The sequence below is a fragment of the Lycium ferocissimum genome, chromosome 4 (assembly GCF_029784015.1).
Source record: "Lycium ferocissimum isolate CSIRO_LF1 chromosome 4, AGI_CSIRO_Lferr_CH_V1, whole genome shotgun sequence".
Lineage (NCBI taxonomy): Eukaryota > Viridiplantae > Streptophyta > Magnoliopsida > Solanales > Solanaceae > Lycium > Lycium ferocissimum.
Window position 1 is genome coordinate 10,965,841 of NC_081345.1, and position 22,133 is coordinate 10,987,973.

General features: G+C 35.5%; 1 protein-coding gene across 3 annotated transcripts; it reads left to right on the top strand.

Moving 5' to 3' along the window:
* Positions 1–435: 435 nt before the first annotated feature.
* On the top strand, positions 436–21,206 carry LOC132051552 (ubiquitin carboxyl-terminal hydrolase 26). 3 transcript variants are annotated; one of them, XM_059442687.1, is made up of 14 exons: positions 441–866; positions 3,347–3,943; positions 5,604–5,859; positions 7,186–7,925; positions 9,413–9,521; positions 9,727–9,908; positions 10,538–10,822; positions 10,893–11,097; positions 11,360–11,431; positions 11,739–11,960; positions 12,966–13,229; positions 14,118–14,259; positions 19,695–19,888; positions 20,799–21,206. In XM_059442687.1, the coding sequence occupies exons 1-13, from the start codon at positions 781–783 to the stop codon at positions 19,811–19,813; spliced, it is 3,279 nt and encodes a 1,092-aa protein (XP_059298670.1). In that variant the 5' UTR covers positions 441–780; the 3' UTR covers positions 19,814–19,888; positions 20,799–21,206. The 3 variants fall into 3 exon arrangements, with proteins under 3 accessions (XP_059298672.1, XP_059298671.1, XP_059298670.1); XM_059442688.1 differs by lacking the exons at positions 14,118–14,259; positions 19,695–19,888; positions 20,799–21,206 and adding an exon at positions 13,368–13,513 and having other exon boundaries at positions 438–866; XM_059442689.1 differs by lacking the exons at positions 14,118–14,259; positions 19,695–19,888; positions 20,799–21,206 and having other exon boundaries at positions 436–866; positions 11,791–11,960; positions 12,966–13,105.
* Positions 21,207–22,133: the final 927 nt, after the last annotated feature.

The window sequence follows — 22,133 nt, forward strand, 5'->3', positions numbered from 1 at the left end:
ATCTATCAAATGTTGATTAACTGTAAAGGATATAGTGTTTCAGAAGAGAAAGTCGTTGATTCCTTAAGGGCTCGTTTGGTTAGAAAACAAGTTATCCCAGGGTAACTAATCCCGGGATTAGTTATCCCGAAATTGTTATCTTAATGTGGCATAAAATAACAGTATAATCCCGGGATAAATAATCCCGGCATTAATTATCTCGGGATTTTATTTCAACTAAACATGGAATAAGATGGCACTAAATTTTTATTCCAGAACTATTTTTGCTTATCCATCATACCAAACGAACCCTTATAGTCATTAGGTGCTTTGGCACGCTGGATATGGTGAAATATCCCAAAATTAATTTAAAGCGTGAATCATAAGTTTTACTACGATACAAGAATGATGTGATGTAACTTTCTTTGCTACTCCCAATAAACTTGTGTTTAACGAAACCTGAGATAAGGCGCCCAATTCAGTATCAATATTTTATCTTTCCCTCCTAAAACCACCGAAAAAAAAAAAAACAAATTAGGAAACTGGAAAGACTTCCCCTCATCAAATAAAAATATATTTAAAAACCCTAAATATAAAAACTCCCAAAACTCTCAAGTACGAACAATAGAATCGAACTTCAACTCTCAAGTTTAATGATTTTCGATTCACTCGAAAACTCATCATTTCTCGAGGTTTTAGAATAAATTCAGTGAAATTAGAACGATTTTATTTTTGATCAGAAGAATCGAAACTGAATTACCGATTTTGTGCCGATTGATTTTTGATTTTACTGTGGTGAAAATGGGGCATCATAGGCCTAATACTCGCAGTAAAAATAAAAGGAATAGACCTGATGATTATGCTGATGCGGCTTCGGAAATTTTCAGGTAAATTTATTCTCATTTTTATTGTTGTTGTTATGTTTTTCTGGATATGTTAGAAACTTATTTATGCTCAATTGTTGTTGTACTGATCTTTGATCGAGTTTGCGACGTTTTAGCAAGTTGGAGTAACTATTTTTGGTATAAAAGGCTTTTTTTTTTCTTTTTTTCAGGTGAATTATTCTCATTTTAATTGTTGTTGTTTTGTGGATATATAGACAAATTTATTTATGCTTAATTACATTGTACTGATTTTTTGATTGAGTTTGCTACGTTTTCCTTGCGTGTTTCTTTAGCAAGTTGGAGTAACTATTTTGGGTAAAAAAAGGATTTTCTGTTTTTTTTTTTCAGGTGAATTATGCTCATATTAATTGTTGCTGTCTTGTTTTGTGGATATAGTACAAATTTATTTATGCTCAATTACATTGTGCTGAATTTTTTATCGAGTTTGCAACGTGTTCCTTGCGTGTTTCTTGAGTAAGTTGTGGCAACTATTTTTGTCGTGTTTCTCTTTTAGGTATAAAAGGTTTTTCTAGTTTTATAGCAGTACTTTTCATTCGGATTTTCTTTCTTGGTGGAGATTGCAGTTTGATGTTGAGAATTCGAAGTTTTTTTTAATTCTTTGAATTGGAATGGTGTCGATAGAAATTCGGTATTTTGCAACGAAACTAATGTAAAAGATTGGAGTCAATTTTTGGATGAAAGGAAACCTCTTTATAAATAGAAAAATGAACTAATTAAATTTAAGTTCTTTCTTTGGCCTAATTATCAATTAGAAGATTTAGTTTTTATGAATCGTTATTGGTTTGATACCAATAATGGTAGCCGTTTCAGTATCTTGGATACATACGTATCCACAATTGAAAATTAATTGATAGTACTATATACCTTGTCTCGTATAGAGTATCTGAAAGCAAACAAATGCACACATGGCTTGTCTTACATCTCATTCGAATCTAATTCGAGTAGACGATACTAAATCAACAAGGTATCGATAAGATCTAGAAATGAATCAACAGTATCTTCTTCATTTTAAAAGTATATGCTATTTTTGTCATTTCATATTGAGGTTAATAAAAAGAATTAGTACCCGAAGGGCAGCTCAGTTTGTTGAGCATGGGGCTTTCATAATGGAGGTCTCAGGTTCGAAACCCCCTGCCTACGAAAGTAGGGGATTTACCTTCTGGGCCGAGCTCGTCGCTCAAGGCTTGCCTAGTGCGGGTTATATCTCCTGTGTGGTTTGCCGGCTATTGCAGAGGAGCGGGGTTTACCCTGTGCGCACCCAAAGAGTAGCGGCTGCGGGTTCCCTTGTCATAAAAAATAAATAAAAAGAATTAGTACAACATATTGAATCAAAATATAGGGTTTGCTTCTTCCAGGGAGTTTCCCGCAACATCAATAAGTAATTACTTTATCTAAATAGAATGCAGTTGAGTTAAGAGCCGTTTTTAATTCTGTTAAACAAATTTCAAAACTCTTGCTAGATCAATGCTCAAAGCAATAATTTTCTTGATAATGACGGAGTGTAGTCACAAAGATTAAAGAATCGAAAAGAGTTCAATTGAGTAATCCTAGTTTCTAACCAAGATTCATGATCAGACCCCGTTTTTGGTGATCAATGTGAAAAGGTGCAAATAAGATCATCCCGTGCTGATGTTTCTTAAAATCTATTAAGTTAGATAATAAGGTCTCATAGCATTTGAGGTTGTAATTATTGAGAGAAAAAGATGTTGTCCCGGATTAACAGAGGTGATGCACCTAGCTGAAGACAAGAAGTATGATAATTTGCGTTTACAGCCTTTTATAGATAGAAATGTAATCCTTAGCATGGAGGAAAAAAGATAAAGCAAACCACATTTTCCCCCACAGAAAGACGTGGAGGCAATCCGTGATGGTTGATTTTTTTCCCTGCATTTGACTATTTCCCTGAAAGAAAAGGACAGGTTTATTCTTTTATCTAAACGATCAGAGGAGGTCCTTCCTGCGAAATTATGTTTCCTGATTTTCAGTAAAGCAAGTAGACAGCTTCTTCTTTCTTCTTCCTTTTTTTTTTTTTTTTTTTTTTTTGTGTTGGTTGTGGTAGGGGATTGACAGACAGTAGGAAATCCAACTTCTTGTAGTTTCTCAGTTTCGTAAAATGCAAACAATTGAAGAAGTCCTGGGTAGCTCAATTATTGAGCCGAGGGGTTCATCCTCTTACCACTTTTATCATCTTCATAAAAAAATAAAAATAAACAACTATACCCAATTCTTATTTTCCAGTAAGCCCCTAACTCAAGTATATAATTTCTACTTGAACATATTATGCTCTTTTACTTTCTTTTGGAGCAAGATAAATACTTTAATATCTGAATATTTGAATGCTGGACCTAGGTGACATTATAATGTCTTTCAAGGATAACCCAACTTATTTATTATCTCTCTTTTGCGTCTTTGTTAGTTTATTTGTATATATCAGTTGGTATTTTATGTTGTCTGCTTTGCAGAAATGTTCTATCTACCACCCTGGTGACGGAAGATGATATTAATCAGCTGTACATGATATGGAAGCCTGCCTGCCAAGGATGTCGTGTCAACACCAAAGATAATCCCAATTGCTTTTGTGGATTGATTCCACCGCCAAATGGTAGTCGCAAATCTGGGTTATGGCAGAAGACATCTGAAGTGGTCAATGCTCTTGGTCCTGATCCTTCAGATGATCGTCGTGCATCCCCAGAGACACCTGCCGGGTTGACAAATCTGGGTGCGACATGCTATGCTAACAGTATCCTGCAGTGCCTGTATATGAATAAGTCATTCAGGGAGGGTGTATTCTCTATTGAACCAGATGTTCTGAAACAACAACCTGTGTTAAACCAACTAGCACGACTGTTTGCAAAGTTACATTTGTACAAAATGGCTTTTGTTGATTCTGCTCCATTTATCCAAACTCTGGAGCTAGATAATGGCGTTCAGCAAGATAGTCATGAGTTTTTGACCTTGCTCTTCTCTCTTCTTGAGCGATGTCTAAGTAGGTCTAGCGTGTTGAAGGCCAGAACAATTGTGCAAGATCTTTTCCGCGGAGGTGTATCACATGTGACTACGTAAGTCTAGACTTAAATAACAATACTAAAGCTGTCGCTAAATATTGATATTTTTGACATTTTAGACTAATTACATGAACCCTTTCATGACTCCAGGATTTTCTGTTCTTTACTTTATTTTTGATATAGGTGACCAATAAGTTGAATTTTTTTTGTCTTTTTCTTTTTCTAAATCATGAGCTGTGGTGGGCACGCATAATATTTTCCTGTGATTTTCTGTTACGAAGCGTTAAAACTTCGGAATGGAGAAGGGACGAATCTGTAGTGCCTTTCATTGCATTTTGGATTTCTGGCGCAATCACGAATTTATAAGAAAATTTTCCTCGAATTTAATACAAGTAACCTTATCTCCCTTCTTTTAAAACTGAAATGGTAATGCAACAACAAATTTTCGGTTTATTCAATTATTTGTAGGTTAAAGGCAAAGGGAGATCTCTGACTATTGCATGAGGTTTTTAGTGTATTCATGCTGGATCACCAACAAAAGGGGTTCAAATCACTCTTGTGACTGAATATTGAACTAAAGATGAAAGCAGAACATAATCTTAATACATCGTATCAAGAGCTCACACTTAAGAAAAATGTCTCCACTCTCTGTTGAAGAATATAGCCAACTTGTAGAACTTTGCAAAAGTAAACTGGTTCATTTGATTAAAGCTACTTGTCCAAGTAAGGATTTTGCCCAAGAAAGAACTTTCAAAGGTGAAAAGATCTGTTAAGATTATTTATTAGAATCTGATCAAAAAGCTACTTTATCGAAAAGATTTGATAAGATTAGCTACTCTGATATCTAGCTACATAGGAAGTTTTTGTCATCTGGCAAGTTGTACAATGGAGAAATTTAGCCATGAGCCTGACCTATCTTGTCAAAGACAGAATAGAATAGCATCTTCATACCAAGTTACTAGCTTTAAAGTCTCCTAAATTCATGTCTTATCTCCTAAATTCATGTCTTACATCTTCTATTACTTCTTTAGGATAAGCTTTTCAGATTGTTACTATTAACCAGTATAATGCATTGTCTCAATTGCATATAAGTTATAAGTATAAGAAGCTGTTGGCTGATACTTGCGTTTAGTTCAATTGATTGTGTGATTTGGAGCTTATTCCCTGTCCAGTCCACCCAACTTTCCTAGTTAGGCGGCCCTTTAATCAATTTTATCAAACAGATTTCTCTGTGGCTATATTCTTGGATGTAAACAGAGCTTGAATAGTTGGTTGGTCATTTGAAAACATATTGACTGCATGCGCATGGACACCAGTAAGTGTGTCTGGCCCCTTATTGGAAAAGAAAACAAGGAATTACTAGTCACCCAGCTAGCACGGGAAGAACTTTTTGTTGCATTACATGGTGATGCCTCCATTGTCCTCCTTTCTAATGCAATGCAAATGCTAACTGCACATCAAGGTCACCTTGAATGATGTACATCTCTTGTCAAGAACTTGTCATCCTTGATTCTCTTTGGTTGTATTCTTCTCAAGATCAGGGTTCATCAGATCTATCACCTTTGTTATGTCGGAGTTTTTTTTACTTGTACATTTGAAGCAATTTGTTTATTTAATTCGTTGTGGTTAATTCTGCCTCTACGTTATGGAGTTGTTAGAACTAGAAGATCCTAAAAGTTAATTTATTGGTGTTCTGTGCCTAATTAATCTATAGGTGTTCAAAATGTGGAAATGAATCTGAAGCTTCATCAAAAATTGAAGACTTCTATGAGCTGGAGTTGAATGTCAAGGGTTTGAAGAGTTTAGACGAGAGTCTGAACGACTATCTTAACGTAGAGGAGCTTCAAGGAGATAATCAATATTATTGTGATTCATGTGCCACCCGAGTTGATGCTACTCGTAGCATTAAACTGCGCTCTCTGCCTGCAGTCCTGAATTTCCAGCTCAAGCGATGCATTTTCCTTCCAAATGTATGTAAAGTGTTTAAAGTGTCTCATTGATACATGTTGGTCCACTTTTAAGACCACATAGGGAAGTTGCTACATGCGATTATTACTACTGATACCTAGTTTCCAGTAACAGTAGTAGTATTATTCTCTTGTTCTTTGATTTCTGTTACTATCAGTGTTTCTTCTACTGCGGTTATTGTATTCTTTTGCTGTTATTACTGTCACTTTTGCAGGATGCTTTGTCACGCTTTCCTTATTATTTGTTATGCTTTTCTTTCTATTTGCCATGCTTTCTGAACTACTTTGATATGCATTCTTTGACGCGAGGGTCTATTGCAAACAGCCTCCCTACCTACTAAGGTAGGGGTAAGGTCTGTGTACACTCTACCCTCCCCATACCCCACTTGTGGGACTACACTGGGTATGTTGTTGTTGTTGTTGTTGTTGTGATATACCATAATATTCTTGAAGGTTGGTAATGAATCTATCATTGCTCCGGCATGAACCCCTTTTTCTCTCTGCTGGGAATTGTAAGTTCGTTTGTCATGGCGGGAAATTTCTTAAATTCCTTATCTCAATGTAGAGCTTTATTGTAGCATTTTTATACCTGTATGTGCAGTGGACTCTCTTCTTCTGCTTGGTCATAGTTCTATGTTGTAGTTGATGAAATACATGCTTGATGACTTCCATGAAGTTTGAGATGTTGGACTTTGGCAATTTAACATTTAGAGACTCTAGTGGGCTCTTGATTTGAAATAATTTGTAAATGCTTTTACCCTTCCAAGCTCCCGCAATGGAAGAAAAAGAACTATATTGGTGATACCACTTAGTAGAAAATATGTAGTTATGTTAGTACATTTACTTTAGGTCTTATGCTTTCTATAAGTTTGATTAGCCTATCTGAGATTAATATGCCAATAGAAAATATAGAGAACTTCTATTTTCAAAAAATAAAAAGATAATAAAATAAAAAAGTATAGAGAACTTGTATTACTTCTTATTTTTACTTTTATTTTGTATAATGTTGGCCTGACATGAATTTAAATGGAGAAACATGGTCATTAAGAATTCATATGGCCGACCAACTTGTTTCGGACTGAGGCGCAATTGTGCTTGTAGTAGTTGTTGTACCCCTCCCAGTCCCTAAATTTTAGTACATATATATTAGTTTTGAGTTGAATAGTGAAAAAGATTAGAATAGTCATCTATTAGTAAGAAAGTGACTCTTGAAATGATTTTGCTTCAATACCAATATTCCAGCTGAAGTTGATTTATTCATTTGTTTGTTAGATGTTTTTGATCTGTTCTATTTGTTGGCTCTATCTGATACGTACATTATTTTCCTAGACTACAACGAGGAAGAAAATCACATCTGCATTTTGTTTTCCTGAAGAGCTGAATATGACCCGGAGGATATCTGAGCATTTCCAATCAGAACTAATATATGACTTATCAGCTGTACTGATCCACAAAGGTTCTGCTGCAAATAGTGGCCACTATGTAGCCCATATTAAAAATGAGAATACACAGCAGTGGTGGGAGTTTGATGACGAAAATGTTTCAAATTTAGGCTGTCGGCCATTTGGTAAAGGTTCTTCACAGTCTGCTGTCAAACCTTCTCAAACTGAGCAACTTGAGCACTCCTCTTCTGATGTAATTATTGAGAATGGAAATGGGCCTGATGCTGGGGAGCAGCAAGCCTCAAATACCAATTTCACTGAAGTGAAGACCTTCTCGTCTTGTGATGCTTATATGCTGATGTATGTCCTTAGACGTCCAAAGAATGGTGATAAAATGTCAATTGACTCTAGTGGTGATAAAGCAGAAAAAAAGGCTTGTACATCTTCGGAAGCTGATAGTCATCTTCCATCCCACCTCTATGAGGAGGTGGAAAAATTGAATGACTCATATGTTGACTCATGTGAGCAATACAAAGCGAAGAAGGAGTCTGAGCTGAACTGCATCACGGAGCGGAGGCAGGAGGTCCGTTCAATCCTATCTAAAGCTGCAGTCCAATCAGCTGAGAAATCTTATTTTTGGATATCTATGGACTGGCTGCGTCAATGGGCGGACAACATCATGCCATCGTAAGTTTCAATTCCTAGAATGGCTCTTCCTTTTCATCTCATAGAATAAATCTTTATAAGGTAGTAGATAAAATATAATTTCTTCCTTCATCGAACTTTTCCTTCCATTTATACGAATTCTGTTGTCGTTTGTCAGATAGTTTTACTTGTGCTTAGTTCTACAAGGATCTTTGAGTAATGAGTAGTTGAGTAATTAAGGATGTGTTTGATATGGAGTTTCAATTTTTTCATGTTTGGTTGGTCAAATTTTTTGGAAAACATTTTCTCTAGGAAAATAAGTTCCTTAAAAATAAGGAAAATGACTTCCTTAGTGGAAGTAGGGAAAACCGTTCCATAAGTAGCATTTCATTCCTCCCCATCCTCCAACACACCCAATCCCACCCCAACCCCTTGTAGCCCCACCTCCACCACTCCCACACTCCTACCCCTACCCGCACCTCCATAGTGTTTGCCTAGATTTTATATAAATGCTTGAGACAATATTTTTTGCTACTTACAAAACCTGAGAAAATAAATAAAAAACCATTTATTTTCCAAGAAAAAATTTTCTAGGAAAAAATTTTCTTCATACCAAACACATCCTAAGAGTAACAATCTGGAGACCTTAGGTTCAAACCCCAGTTACAATACTCAGTGTGAGCCCACCTGCAATGGTCGTGGTGGCGGATTGAGGTTTCAGTCATCAGATTTGATCATTAAGGACTATTCTGTATTTGGTTGGTGCTGTTCTTGCTTGGTATGTAGGAGAAATGCTAAATGTTGCGTAGCTACTTTGTCTTAAGAGCTTCTTTGTTTTCCCATATAGGATACTAATCTAGCATAAATTGAGAGTTCCCAATACAATAATTGGTTTTCAGTATAAAGTTTGCGTTACTAAAAACAATATTTAATTTTTGGCATAAATGCTTCTCCGTGCATCCCAATTAATGTGATGCAGTTTGACTATGCATTGGTTTAAGAAAGAATTTTGAAACTTGTAAACAAGCAGTAGATATTTATGTGGCTACAAGTCATCACATTATGGGTGAAATCACTGAAATCGGAAGTTAAAGTTAAATTGTTTATAAAAATAGAAAGATATTATTCTTTTTGGGACTAAAAGGAAAGTACATATAAATTCGGATATAGGGGGTATTTGTATAGCTTATGCGGAAATCTATATTGTTTGTGCAAGATTGAATGTGAAATAAGAATATGTATTAGAAATATCGAAATAAGAGTTTGTTTTCGTTATAAGTAAATATATGAATTAAGTGTACCTAAAACGTCAAAAGTACCTGTAAGCTAATTCTTGACTTTGGTATCGCCAACACTACGTAACAATGTACATATTACTGTACGTCGCATAACAAGTTATGTTTTACTATTCGCTGCTCCGCGTAACAATCTGTTTGCTATAATTCTCAGTATAACTAATTCATGAACCATACAATTTCTTTGGTAAAAGACCTATTTTGTTGTCATTAGTTGCTTTTGCTGTATTACAGAATCATTGATAACACTTCCATACAATGCACACACGGGAAAGTACCAGTTTCAAAGGTTGGCTCTATGAAGCGGCTGTCTTGTGAAGCTTGGACCATGTTATTCTCTAAGGTATTATTTTACAAAATAAGATCTTTACTGTTATGCTTAAGCATTTTGAGTGTTTTGTGATAACTTCAACAACCATTACTCTGTAACTGCTGATTGCTTTTCAGGACTTCAAATAATATCTATGCTTTATGATTTCCATGGTATTCTCCTTTGCTAGCTTTCAGTCTATTTGTTCCTGATATTGATCTGATGCTTGCAAATCCAGTACAGTGGAGGACCAACGCTGGGCAAGGATGATCACTGCATTGACTGCCTCTTTGAAGTGGCTCAGTCAATGGCTCGTGCAGATAACTACCGGGATCGAAGAACATTAATGAAAGAACTTGCAGAAGCAGCACTTTCGGGGGATTGTCCAGATGAGAAGTTGTACTACATATCAAAGCCATGGTGCGTCTACGTAATGTATCCTTGTTTTAAACTTGTATAGATGTGTCTGATGTGGGATTATCGTCACTATCTTCGTGCTAAATTAAGTTGTTTGATAAAGTGTTATTAGTTGTTACGTGTGAAAACGCGTATATCAAGAATACTCTCTCTAGTGATGCAATAATACATTAACACAGTCGACGTAACCTGCATCCTCTAGTTACTTCCTTTAATAAATGGTACAATACGATTTGGTATGACCTTTCTAAGAACAACTTCTGGCATAACATACGGTGTGTTAAGTCTGGCTTAATTTTCACTACCTTTCTTTATCACTAACCCCACATTGTGGGATTTCACTGGGTACGTTGTTGTTATTACCTTTCGGTATCACTAAATGTTAAACACTCACAGCATGTCATAACTTCTTTAATTTTGTACATTATTCCATTTAATTGATCTATCATTTACTGTCTTGATCAAAATTTCAAGAAATCCACCAATTTGCTAACGGAAGATGTTAGCTTGTGTATGATGTTGAAGCTATTCATGCAATGAGGCAGTTGCATCATCTTGTGTTTCCTATGTTCTCAACTCATCTCAGTCTCTTTTTATTAGATACCATTGATATCCATATGGTTCCTCTGCAGGTTACAGCAGTGGCTCCGAAGGAAAAATGTAGACTCTCCTTGTGAAGCTGATGCTGGACCAACAGCTTCAATAAGGTGTCCTCATGGACAGCTGATGCCTGAACAAGCTTCTGGTGCCAGACGTGTGCTAATACCTGAGAGTCTTTGGAATTTTATTCGTGAGATAGCTATGGCAGTAAAACCTGATGACTCTGTGGGCTGTTCAACTTTCTTTTCAGACTCTGAGCCCTGTACTCAATGCAGCATTCAACTCACTGAAGTTGCATGCTTAGAAGATACACTAAGGTCCCATATCAACTTATTAAAGTAGTGGAGTTAGAATTGCCTAGTTGCTTACTGTATTTATATGATACAGGGAGTTCAAGCTCAAGCAACGGAAAAGTCATGAGAGATTAGCAATGGGTAAAAGCATACAAATTTTTCCTGGTATCAGATACTACTTGTTACCATCTTCTTGGCTGTCTAAATGGAAAAGCTACTCTAATGCAAGTGGCAAAAGTGCTCCTTGTGCTGAACCTGAAAGTTTGGATGCCGTCATTCATTTGCTGATGTGTGAAAAGGTATAGTTTTCAACCGTATATTTCATCTAGAGGCGCTCTACACAAGCTTCATGCATTTAGGTATTTTCTAAGTAGAGGAAGTTACGATTCCTTGTGTGTTTAGTTGGACAAACTGACTGCTTTCTGTACGCCTAAAAGTTTGAAATGCTTATAAAATGTCTATAAGTTCTTCTGAAAGATAATGCTCTATAGTTTATGGAAATATTGTTTAAGGAAATGTAAAGAAACAACTTTCGTGCTAAGCCATGGTTCTTGTGAACAGCATTCAAGACTTCTTGAAAGGCCTCCCGATCTGGCTTGGAAACGTGAAAGTATTTTCCAGAAGTCACCTGCTGTAAGTATATAATGTATTTTCAAATTCTTGTTTGTCTTAAAGTAACTTAAACATGATAGTGTCAGTCCAGCTTTTTTTTACTCATTTCAAAGTCTATTACAATAACTTATGAACATAGTATTTCCATAAAGAAATTATAATATTATTCAGGCATATTAAGTCATGACTGATTTTATTAGCTCCATATACCATTAAGCAGGTCCGTATTCTTGTTTCCTCCTTTTTTCTTTATGTTCATGTTCTTCCACTTGTGGCTTTTATTCTTATTCTCTTTGCTGAATACTTTATTTCTGGCTATGGATTTTAGACAGAGACATTGACAATTATCACCGACAATGATTGGAAGTTATTTTGTGAAGATTGGGGTGGTACAGAGGCCAAAGGAATTACAGCTGAAATTGATTGCTTGGGGAATGATTTCCTTGGATCTACTGAAGATATGGCAATTTCTGAGGAGCATGTGAATTTGAACGATGAAGCGAATGCTGGGGCTGAGTCTAGAAAACTCATCATTAAGGTTTCACCAGAGGTAAATTTGTTTATTCTTCTTGTATCTTTCATTAAACCTGGACATAATTTATTGAGCTATAAAATAAATTTAGGTAAAAGTTCCCAGGTACACCTAATTTCTGCTAGTTATATCCTTGAAAAATATGTATTCTGCCCTCAGGGCTTTGGTCTAGCAGTAAGAGCGCAGCGCGTGACGAGTGTGTTAGGTGCATGTCACGGGTTTGAACCCTGCCACAACTAAAGCCTGGTATTTAAGTGGACATGGGTAGAGGGACAGATTGATTTTCCAATAAGTTCCAACTGCGCGGCACTGGCCTTAGGAGATCCTTGATTATAAAAAAAAAAAAAAAAAAAAACAACTTTTGTGCTGTATTTTTTATAAGCTGGAGAGTAAGGCAAATGTAACTAGGTCTAGATCATCTCTTACCCTAACTTCTCCTTGTGTTGTGGAGCAACCAGAATAAGTACATGTCTAATGGCAGCTATGTGGTGGGGAGTGACCAGAATAAGTAATTGTCTAATGGCTGCTATTGAATCATTTCAACAACTCAGGCCGAGAGTTGCTAAAGTAATGACCTGTAGTTTGTATCGGGATATCCCGGACTTTATGGATTTACAATGAATTGAAATGTAATGCTCTGCAAATGACTTTAATGTTGTACCTTTCATCATTATGATTCCAGAGTTGAGTTCGGGCTTTCTTACCACAGAAGGAAGTCCGTCATGTACCTAGGAGTTAAAAGGGCTTTGTCATAGTTGAGAAGATCGGAAGAACCAGAATATCAAATATCATAGGTTTTGCCTCCATGTTGTAGAAATCCTGTTGCATAGTTTGTCTAAAATGTCAATCCAACGCAAGCACTTTGCATGATACTTGAACATCCCTTTGAGCATGCTGACATCAGCAGAGAAAAATAATGAGGTCCATCTGGGAGTTATTCTGTGCATCTGCTGAAGGCTCAAAAAGAAGCTTTTTGAGTTTCTATTGAATATGGATGAGAAATCTAATGATCATAATTTCCAGGTTTGTGAGGAGTGCATTGCTGAAAGGAAAAGCTGTGAATTAATGAGGAAACTCAACTATTCCAATGAGGATATATGTGTGTGCTTCATTCGTGGCAAGGAACCTCCAAAATCAGTTCTAGAAGCATCAGTGAACAGCCTGGAACCAAATCGACGGACCTCAAAGCGTTCCAGGAAGACAGCATTTGGAAACTCAGCAAACTTGAATGTTTCTGGGTCCACATCTGTCTACCAGCTGAAGATGATGATATGGGAAGCTTTTGGGGTATAGCCACTTTTTCTTTTTGAACATATTCTATTCTTATTTATTTTCCTTGGCTGACTTACTTGTTTATGAGGGGTGCCCTTTTTTGCTAATGCTAGTTTGGTAGCAGATGATTTTAAAATTCTTTAAGTTTTTCAGATGGGCATTGTCTTGTAAAGCGGAATAGTGGTTTAAAAATATCAAGAGTTCGATTGTTTTTACGCTGGCAGTCAATCAATCGCAACACTCCTCTAGCCGTACTTCGAACGGCTATTCTTTCACATTGGTGGATTCGGTATCAAGAAAATACTACCATGAAATAATGGTATAAAACGGTTATGCCTTTTAGGAATGCCTTATTGATGCTTTAGAAACTTCAAGATTGTATGATAAATTGTTTCTTATTTAATTTGGAATCAATTTGAGAAAACTGATTTGGAAAAGAAAATTCAGGTGCCTTGGCCTAATTGCATCCTGTTAATCTTCACACGACTGAACTTCAAATCCCAGGCATGTCAGATGACAAAAGGTCAAATCATACAATACAAGATAACATGGTTCATTATTTATGTCTTTAGATGGAGAGATTTTTTCTGGCTTATACCTTAGTTCTTTTGGTTTTTGGTTCATATCTAACATTCTGATAATAGTCTCTGTATTTACTTGTGGTGGTATGTAATTTTGCTTTTGACATGTAACATCGTATCTTGACATAATAAAACAGTTTTATCGTTGTGCTTGTAGAGTTATTTGTTTAAAATAACAGATATATGATCCAGTGATGATCTTTTTCGCTTGCACTTTTGTGCTTTGGGGTTGATGGCAATTTACTCACCTCACAAAATAGTCTGATTCTATGGACTTCTCCCTTTTGATTGGTAGATGAATTTATCTCTTTTTAATTTACAGATAGTCAAGGAAAATCAGGTACTTCACAAAGGTTCTCTGGTAATTGATGGTGAATCTGCTTGCCTTGCTGATCTGAATATATTCCCTGGAGATGTACTATGGGTGACAGATTCTGAGATTCATGAGCATCGTGATATTGCAGGTAATACTGCAATGCCAAATGGAATGTCATGATTTTCTAGATGTACTTCAAAAATCTTATATCTTAAAATGACATTCTTGACCAACTTTTACATTTCTCCATTCAATCTTCTCCTCATTAAACAAACAACAAACAACATCCTACCCAGTGTAATCCCACAAGTGGGTCTGGGGTGGGTAGGATGTATGCGGACCTTACCTCTACCTTTTTGGGGCAGAGAGGCTGTTTCCTAAAGACCCTCAGCTTGAAAGGAGAGAAAAGAAAAGAAAAGACAGGAAAATAAAAGAAAAGGAATTTGATGTAGACACATAACAGATATGACAACAAAATAGCAAGACACAAAGCAAAAGCGCAATAGATATTGATACACATCAAAGAATAGACAACTACACGATTAGTAAATAATACTACTATTGAGGATACGTGTAGAGGGGGCTAGCCCCTATTTCTCCCACCGACGGTGCGACATCACTCGAGTACCTAGTACCTTTCTACCCTAATTCTCGACCTCCACACTTTCCTATCTAGGGTCATGTCCTCAGTAAGCTGAAGTTGTGTCATGTCCTGTCTAATCACCTCCCCCCACTTCTTCTTTGGCCTACCTTTACCTCTCTTAACTCGTACGATAGCCAACCTCTCACATCTTCTTACCGATGCATCCTCACACCTCCTCTTCACATGCCCAAACCATCTCAGTCTCGTTTCCCTCATTTTGTCCGCAACAGAGGCCACTCGCACCTTGCCCCGAATAACTTCGCTCCTAATCACATCTCTCCTAGTATGCCCACACATCCATCTGAGCATCCTCGTCTCTGCAACATTCATCTTTTGGACGTGGGTGTTCTTGAATGGCCAACACTTTGCTCCATACAACAAAGTCGGTGTAATCACCACCCTGTAGAACTTACCTTTAAGCCTTGACGACACATTCTTATCGCACTAAACCTCGAAAGAATCTGAGCATCCTCGTCTCTGCAACATTCATCTTTTGGATGTGGGCGTTCTTGAATGGCCAACACTTTGCTCCATACAACAAAGTTGGTGTAATCACCACTCTGTAGAACTTACCTTTAAGCCTTGACGACACATTCTTATCGCACTAAACCTTGAAAGAGAGCATCCATTTCACCCACCCCGCTCCAATACGATGTGCGACATCCTTGTCAATCTCCCCGTTTCCTTGAAATATGGACCCAAGATACTTCCTCTCTTGGATATGACTTGCGCATCAATCTTCTTCACTTCCACCTCCGCCTCGTGCGTTACGTCACTAAACTTACAGTCCAGGTACTTTTATTTAGTCCTGCTTAACCTGAAACCTTTAGACTCTAGGGCCTGTCGCCAAACTTCCAACCTAGTGTTAACTCCACCATGCGTCTCGTCACTTAATACTATGTCATCGACAAATCTTCTCCTTATTCATTTCTAAAAATTGCAAGTCTGTCATCTAATCTCCCTTTAATATCAACTAGCACACATTTTGGAGTTTTATATTATGTATTTGATAACGTAATATTGCACATGAGTTTCATGAAATGGTACCAGTATGTAGTATTCTTACAATTATATTGGATCTGTTGTGTATAGATTATTCTTACAATTATATAGGATCTGTTGTGTATAGGTTATTGTTGCATTGTGTTTTATTATTATTATATCTAGTATTCAAACCCACGCGATGCACGGCGGATCTCAAAGGAAATTAAACAAAAAGAATATCAACTTTTTTGTATGATATAATAAAATTTGTGAAATAATAAATGTAACTATTAATATTCTAAATTTAGCGTCATTAATGACGTGTACTTAAATAAAAAAATTATATATCAAAAGCTAAATTGACGTTGACACTTAATATCATATCACGATTGCAATTACTTTAGACATTTTTATACGGAAAAAGTATTCTTATTATATCCTTTTGACATATTTAGTGCATTTCAAAATCGTAGGTAAGATACCATCGTTCTTCCCTCCTCCTTCCTTATTTTGTACTCCATCCTAGTTTGTAGTTTGTTATTTAGAGTTACTTCACATGCTTTCCTCTCTTTCGGCATAAATCAATGTCACCTTGAGATCCCAATAGTCTACACTTCAAGCTCTTATGTAAGAATCAAGGAAAATTAACAACATATATTATAGCTAACGAAAGATAACTTTATTTCATACTATACAGACATGACGCGACTACAACTTCACTACAAACTGAAATTTCCTTTTTTAATCAAATGATTCCATCAAAATTCACCAAAAACAACAATCACAATTAAGAGGGCAAAGCTTAGTACCTCCAGCATTAGACCGCCCGATACCAACTCCTCTTCTATATATAAAGTAAACCCATCTGCTGTTTTCTTCCTCAAACGACGTGGCGGCTCAGATAAAACGTTACCTAATGGCCTAATCTATGTTATCTGGGCCTTATAAGGTTAGTTTAGCGGTGTACACGGGTTCTTACCACGTATTTTGAACAGTTCCACGAATACACATAGCGATCACGCACTTGGTTCAATAGTTTAAAGGGTGTGTAATATACCCCCTAATTCAAAAGTTTATACTTTTCAGCTTCGAATAACAGGACTATCGATAAGGCATTAGCAAAGCAACTGCTTTAAGTCTAGAAACAAAATTCCTCATACATTCAAATAAACTGTTACAACAGTCAATAAAAAGAACATAATTTCATCTTCAAGTGGACATAACATGACTATAACTTCACTACAAACCTGATATAGTTCATTCAATCAAATGATCCTCTCAAAATGTACTGAAAACAACAGTCACAAACAATTTAAGTCTATAAACAAAATTCTCTTCATACATTCAAATAAAACTGTTACACCGCTCAGTAAAAAAGAACAAAACTTTATTCTCAAAATGGACTATACTAAGATGGGCTGGAACTTGAATATGATTATCCCATTAAACTAATTATCCCATCCTAATGACCATTAAATTGCAATAAAAGTCTCATATGAACCACAAAAAATGTGCAGCAAGGTTAGTCCAAAAAAATCCTCTTCCAGCTCCATATCCCCTTCACTTTCCGACCCTTTCCTACACCAACAGTATCAACTCTTTCCTTACTAAACTAATTATCCATCCAAATGATCATCAAATTGTAATAAATTTTTGGATATTCGACCAAAAATGTGCAGCAAGGTTAGTTCAAAAATCTAACTGGACAGAATGCTTTCTTTTTTAGCCAAAAGATAACCACCTATGCTAAAACCAAAACTAAGCAGACTTAACATCTTCAAAGACCAACTTTTAGTCATAAACAACACATCTTGATTGTTAAGAAACCAACTTACCAAAGTGTTAACAGTTAGAAACGGAAACTAAGACTAAAGACATCGAAAGCTGCAATTTTACACGTGAACTAATGGAAAAACCCATTTGGAATACAGTAGAGACAACCTAAAAGTTTATGAATTATCTCTTTCAGCTATCAATTCAAAATTTTCATGATAATTATTATAATGTTGTCCTAATTCTTATTAAAAAAATTGTCAAGTGGCTTTTTCTTAACACCCAATTAGCTTAACCTCAATGCAAAATATTTTTTATATAGATTATTTATTTATTTATTTATTAAATAGATGATTTGAGATAAAAGATAATGGGGAAAAAAAAAAAAAAAGAAGTGATGAACATCCGTATTTTGAATTTGAATAGAGTTGGAAACTATTCTAAATTTCTAATCTTGCAAATTGAGTTTTATCTTTCATTCAAATTCTAAAAATATAATTATTAATTCTCATTAACTTTGTCCTGATTCTCATTAACTTTGTCTTAAAATTGCCAAGTGACTTGTTATTAGATTACCACTTGGCTTAACCATATTGCTTGCACCTCTCCTATATATATATATATATATATATATATATATATATATATATATATATATATATATTGAAGATTAAGAGGTTATAAAATTTGTTCGATAGAAGAACAAATAATTAATATCTACAACTGTTTATTCGTGTACAAATCTACATCAAATGTCAAAACAATGAAAAGAGCAACATATAAAAGAAAAATTATAACAATATGAATGAAAAATTATAACAATATGAAACATAACTTTGAAAATATTATGTGAATCTTTTTGATAATTTAGCGGAACAGGTTATTAAAGATAAATCTTTGAAACTTCAAATGGCTTTGATGACTTTGGAGACACAGCCTTCTTAATGTTTATGTGATTTCATAACAAAGACACATATAATTTGTCATTGTTTTATTTTTATTCTCAGATTTAGCAAATTAGAAATTATGATTTGAAACAACACAAAAACAAACTAAGCCTTGAAATATTTATCCAAAACAAAATACACAATTTGTTAATATAACTCCTTCTGCTATCGCCCATCAATCTCAGATTTAGCCCTTTTGATAATATAGCAGTCTCAAACTTCCGGAAGTTAGTATCAATTTCATTATAGTTGATACCTGAATTATTCAAACCTATAAGAGAAGTGTTGAGATAGAACAATAGCATAACATAATAATAGCATCTCAAATCTCTTGGTTTCCACCGCAATTTGTTGAGGAACTGATGAAAGAGGGCAAAACATAATAATCATATTAAATAATCAATTTGGGAAATGGAAAGGAAATCTTGATCTTTTCAGAATTTTCAATCAATTTGCTATAACTAACCTTAGTAGTTATATTTGTCCGATCCCCACTTTGTTCTGATCTTTGATCCGTGGTGATAAATTCTTTGTCTTTATTCTCCTCCTTTTACTCCGTAACACTTTCGAATTCGCAAACTGAAAAATGAAAATAAAGTCATACACCAACAAAAGAAATGGAGGCGGAAAGAGGCTCATGAGACAATGGAATTGGCATGAAACTTACTCCCTTTAATTTCGATGTTGCTGTTCAAGTTGTGAGATTTACATTTAAAAGTTCAACTTCCTTTTTAGACGTTCATGAAACTTCTCCAAAACTGTCGTTAAATTTGAAAAGTCCAAACTTTTCTGAATTGGCATTTTTTTTTTTTGATTTTTTAATTTTAAAATAGTGACACTTGGCATTTAATGGTGATTACACTTGGCATCCTGACAGCATTTTGCCTCTCTTATTATATATAGATAGATTATAATGATGTCAAGGTCTAATAATTAGCATTAACAATCCATAACAAACACTTTGCGTATGGAAGGGTATGCATTGCATCGTATGATATATCTGCATTGTTGCAGGATGACTAATCAGATTAATGTATAATCAGATTAATGTACAACATCCAACTAGTTTCGCATTTTATTAAACCAGTCCACATGAAAACCTCTTGTTTCGGGTAAGATCAGCCAATGTCCCATGCCCCCGAGTTTCCCCTGACCAAATTCAGTCTTTTGCTGAAGTAAGAACTAGATTAGATTTGCGCCTAATGAATTATATTTATTTATGTACTTTCTTTGCAGATGAGCTTTCTGGTCAGAAAATGGAGGCACAAAGTACTGAAGAAGGTTTTCGTGGAACACTTCTGTCCTCAAGTATCTCATCACAGTTTGTCTCTGAAGCATCTGCATGCCTAAATTAATTAGGATGTACTTGTAAAGTATAGCTGTCCTTGATATTTGATTCTGGAGGAAAATCTTCAACCTGCTTAATTGAGGTAATTTTCTGTATATTCTGCTCAATTTGATGTTTTGCCTTCATCTGTTTACTGTCTCGTGTCTTATTTTTATTGTTTCTCAAGTGAAAGTCTAGCGATTTGTTGGATAACCTTGAGTTTATTAAAATCAAATTCTTTGATTATATACTCGAGATAGTTCATAACTCTTAGACTTTTCCATGATCCAGGAGGGTGAGAACCATTCTATCATGTAAACATTAACCACTGATCCCAACTAGGGAACTCGTTCATATAATACTTTGTATTTGTGCTAACAGTATCTTACCTGTTTAAAAAAAAACTATGAAACTCGTTCATAAATCTTAAAGATCACCAGAAAAGTTGAGCCCTCCACATGGCCTCTTCATGCTGGAATTATGAACTTTTTGTTAATGTGCGAAGTCTAACTAATTAAGAGATTTGGTTATCCTTTCGAAACCCCAACTCGATCCATTGTCGTATCAAGATATTGCCTGGTCATTCTTTTGTAATTTCCTTAGGGTTCTAGTGAGTCTTTCGGTGTTAAATTGATGTATTCCTTATTTCAATCATTGATGGATTGTGGGGAGTTCCAGTCATACGACAGTCAGATTGAACAGACTAGTCATGATAGCAAAATAATAACATTATCAGGTTCTTACTGTTGTGTGGGTACCGTGGGTTCATTTACTTTCTAGAACTTAGCTACTAACGCATTGTCACACATAAGCAACGAATTAATCTTTCAGTTCTGCTGACTTTTGCTGCCTGTTGAGTTAAATAGAATTATGTCTTGTATTCTCATGTGGGAATGCTTCTAGAGGGAACATCATTGTTTCCAATCATGAATTAACAATAATGTTCTTTCTAATTGCTCTTCTCTAGTACTTCACCGGTAATCTTCTGATTACTTCACTTCATTGTGTTTCAGATAATCAGATCGGCGCACTTTGTTACGTTGAGAGTATGCCTTGTTTTGTACAAGCTTTTGTGTTATTAGCTCCTTTAGAAAATCTGCTTGCAGATATAGCGAAGGGTCTCCTAGTGCAAGTTACCGTATAAAGATTAGTATGATTTTGGTTTCAACTTTAAGGCCCATTAGGTGCCCAATCTGTTGATGTATTCTTCCTTTCACCTTCTTGGCTGCCCTTAGTCCCGCAAGTTGTAGTTCTGAAAGGCCAGGTCTAGTTCATAGTCCTAGTTTTGGGACAGTTTTGTGCATTATGGAACTTATTCCTTTGCCTTGTGAATAGTGGAAGACTAAAGAGGCAGTCAATTGTACATGTCATACATGTATGGAAGTTGTATCTGATGTAATTCATGGTTCCTTGAGCTTTAATTAGTACTATTTTTAGCCAAAATGTCCTGCTGCAGCTCCATTCCCCCGTCCCGCACATGTAAATAGAAAAGAGAGAAAAGAAAACCACAAGGATTTTTTAGTCGTAACTAATTGCTATAACTAATTCAAGTGTATAACTTCATATATCAGTTGACACGATTATGATAAAAATTTATCACTCATCTCTTTATACCAATAAGGATGGGTGGTTGACTTCCTGCCCCGCGAAACAAAGAAGCTAAGATCGTTGAGACTAGTCAATTTAGTGAGATCTTGCCAACTGGTGCCAGATATGCTTGATCTACGAGAAGTGCATCTACAATATTGCAGGGTAGATCATTGATACCACAATATATTTCAAGGTACTATATAGTGTCCCCAAATTTATTGATAAAAGATAATATAATAAGGGGAAAAGGGTCAAAAATGCCCCTCAAACTATGAGAAATAGAGCAAATTTGCCCTTATTTTAACTTGGGTCCCAAATATGCCTTGATCGTTAGTGGATTGATACATATTTACCCTTCAACCATGGGAAATAGAACAAATTTGCCCTCCGTTTGGTCCCAATATACCCTTATCATGACTGGACTAGCTCATCTTTCCTCTCAAACCTAACATACTTCCAATTTCCTTTTTTTAACCATTTTTTTATGAGTTTAAGATTTCTGCACGGTCAGTGTATAACAATTTTTACACTATCAAGTAAATTTACCTTCTATTGCAGGTTACCAATTCTTTTTAGCTATTTTTTACTTTTTCTAAGAGTTAAAAAAGAAAAAAGAAAAACACTATAGTCTATATGGAGAAAAGGCCATAAATAGTCCCTTATCTATGGGAGTAGGTCTAAAATGGTTCCTTAACTATACACTTATCAGTTTTAGTCCTTTAACTATCTAAAAACTTATCAAATTTAGTCTCCGTCTA